The sequence below is a fragment of the Myotis brandtii genome, unplaced genomic scaffold (genome assembly GCF_000412655.1).
Source record: "Myotis brandtii unplaced genomic scaffold, ASM41265v1 scaffold295, whole genome shotgun sequence".
In the NCBI taxonomy this organism is placed as follows: Eukaryota; Metazoa; Chordata; class Mammalia; order Chiroptera; family Vespertilionidae; genus Myotis; species Myotis brandtii.
The window spans coordinates 427,657-429,950 of NW_005361283.1; the positions used below are offsets into that span (position 1 = coordinate 427,657).

The following is a 2,294-nucleotide window of genomic DNA, read 5'->3' on the forward strand; positions in this document are numbered from 1 at the left end:
CGTAAAGTTCAAGCCTGAGCCTGAGGCTGCAGGAAATGCACACACAAAAGATAGCAAATGAGGGTGAGTTCGCCACTTATTTTCATTGTAAAGGGTGAGTCTGTCCGTGAAAAAGCACATTTACACTTAAAAATAGCAAAGGAAAGGTATGTAAATGTTTCCTATTAAGATGACTATGTAGCATGTGTCATTCTTTTCTAGAAAAATATTAAAACTTCCTGCTTTATAAAGAAAAGTGAAATTATTATAAACTGAAATCATTAATCAAGTTTAGTGTTTCAGTGACACCCCCCCCCCACCCCCCAGTTATCTGAATTCTAGTTTATTTTTATGTTAACTTTTTTTTTACCCGTTATTTTCTGGGCGCCCACTCTGTCCTGGGTCCTGGGAATGCGGGGAGAGGCAGGGGGAGGTGATCTCAGAGAGCTCTCGGTGGGGGTCACGCTGAAGATAAATGATGGGGCTCCGTGATGAGGACAGAAGAGGATCCGAAGAGGACGGGAAAACACCTCTGCACTGTCCCGATCCTTCTGGTCACCTTGTCACCTGTCTACAGAGCTGCCCTGGCTAGACCCTTCTAGACAAAGGAGGAACTTGGCAAAAGCACACACACCCTCTAAGCGGGGGAATCAGCGGGAAGGATATTTTAGCGCCTGCACACAGCCTTGCCGGAGAGGGCTTCTGCACGTCCTATTCGGAGAGGAGCATGAGTTCTGGGCTTGGCACTCCCGCAGCAAGTGGGCCTCTGACCTGTGTCCCTGCAGCTGGCCCCATGCCCCACGGACAAGCGAAAACGGCGCGGCCCTGCCTCCTCCGCATCACAGTCCACATGACGGAGGGGACCATCGCCACACAAGGGTCCTCGCGAGCAGGTCACCTCAGTGGGGCCAGGGGTGGGAAGGCTTCCGGGATGCACAAGCGGGGAAACTGAGGCTTGAGTGACGTGCAGACTGGGGGCTGGGGGCCAACCTGCACCTCACAAAGACGGAACCCGGGCCCAGGGGAGAGACCAGGCCCTGTGCTCGTTTTAAAAAATGTATTTCAGAGAGGAAGGGAGAGGGAGAGAGAGATAGAAACATCGATGGTGAGAGAGAATCATTGACCGGCTGCCTCCTGCACGCCCCCTACTGGGGATGGAGCCCGCAACCGGGCAGGTGCCCTGAATGGGAATCAAACCGTGACCTCCTGGTTCATAGGTCGACGCTCAACTACTGAGCCATGCTGGCCGGGCTGCGCTGTGCTCTTAACAGGGCGAAGGCTAGATCTCCTGAACCACAACAAAACAAGAATGGCAAAAGGACACGCATACAGGAAAGCTTGATTATTTGGGGGAAAAAGTAAATACTGTCATAACACAGGGATTCTGCATTCCCCTGCGCTACAGTACGGGTTCTCAACCTGGGGGTCACGACCCCTTTGGGGGTCAAACGACCCTTTCACACGGCTCGCCTAAGACCATCGGAAAACACATATATAATTACATATTGTTTTGTGATTAATCACTATGCTTTAATTATGTTCAATTTGTAACAGTGAAAATACATCCTGCATATCAGATATTTACATTAGGATTCATAACAGTAGCAACATTACAGTTATGAAGTAGCAACAAAAATAATTTTATGGTTGGGGGTCACCGCAACATGAGGAACTGTATGAAAGGGTCGCGGCATTAGGAAGGTTGAGAACCACTGCGCTACGGTCTGAATGCGTGTCCCCAGGCTTCCTGTGCTGAGATGCTCACCCAGCGGACGGGGACATTAGGACGAGGCCTTCGGGCTCAGCCTTCGCCCATGAAAGGGACCAGTGCCTTAGAGTGGAGGGTCCAAAGGGACCCCAACTCGTCCCACAGAGGAGGACACAGCAGCAGGCACGTGGCCTGGGAGGAGGGCTCTCACCAGAAGGGACCATGCTGGCACCGAAGGGACATCGCTGGCACCGACCTCAGCCCTCCCAGAGCCCAGCACTGTGAGTAAAGGTCTGTGTGTCTATGCCACCCAAGCTATGCTGTCTGTCACAACAGTCCCAAACGGACTAAACACTACAGCATTTACATAAATGGCTTGTTTAATCACCTTTCAATTTGCACTAAGACTTTTTATTCGAACTATTGATTATGTTTTAGCACTGAAAGGAAATCCATAAAGATCACATACAGTTTCCCAATTTCCAGGGCTCAGGGCTCAGTTTGCCTTTCTTTTCCTCCCAGGGAACAATGTCATGTACACAGACAACAATGCTGATTATTATCCTACTAGAGGCCCGGTGCACGGATTTGTGCAAGGGAGTGGGGG

General features: G+C 50.5%; 1 protein-coding gene across 1 annotated transcript in view; it reads right to left on the reverse strand.

Moving 5' to 3' along the window:
- ITGA2 (integrin, alpha 2 (CD49B, alpha 2 subunit of VLA-2 receptor)) overlaps positions 1-1,911 on the reverse strand; it is a 54,373-nt gene extending 52,462 nt beyond the window's left edge. The window contains exon 1 of the mRNA XM_014542273.1: positions 1,899-1,911. Within this exon, the coding sequence (XP_014397759.1) occupies positions 1,899-1,911 (13 nt within the window). The remainder of the gene's footprint in view (positions 1-1,898) is intronic.
- Between the last annotated feature and the right edge of the window lie 383 nt (positions 1,912-2,294).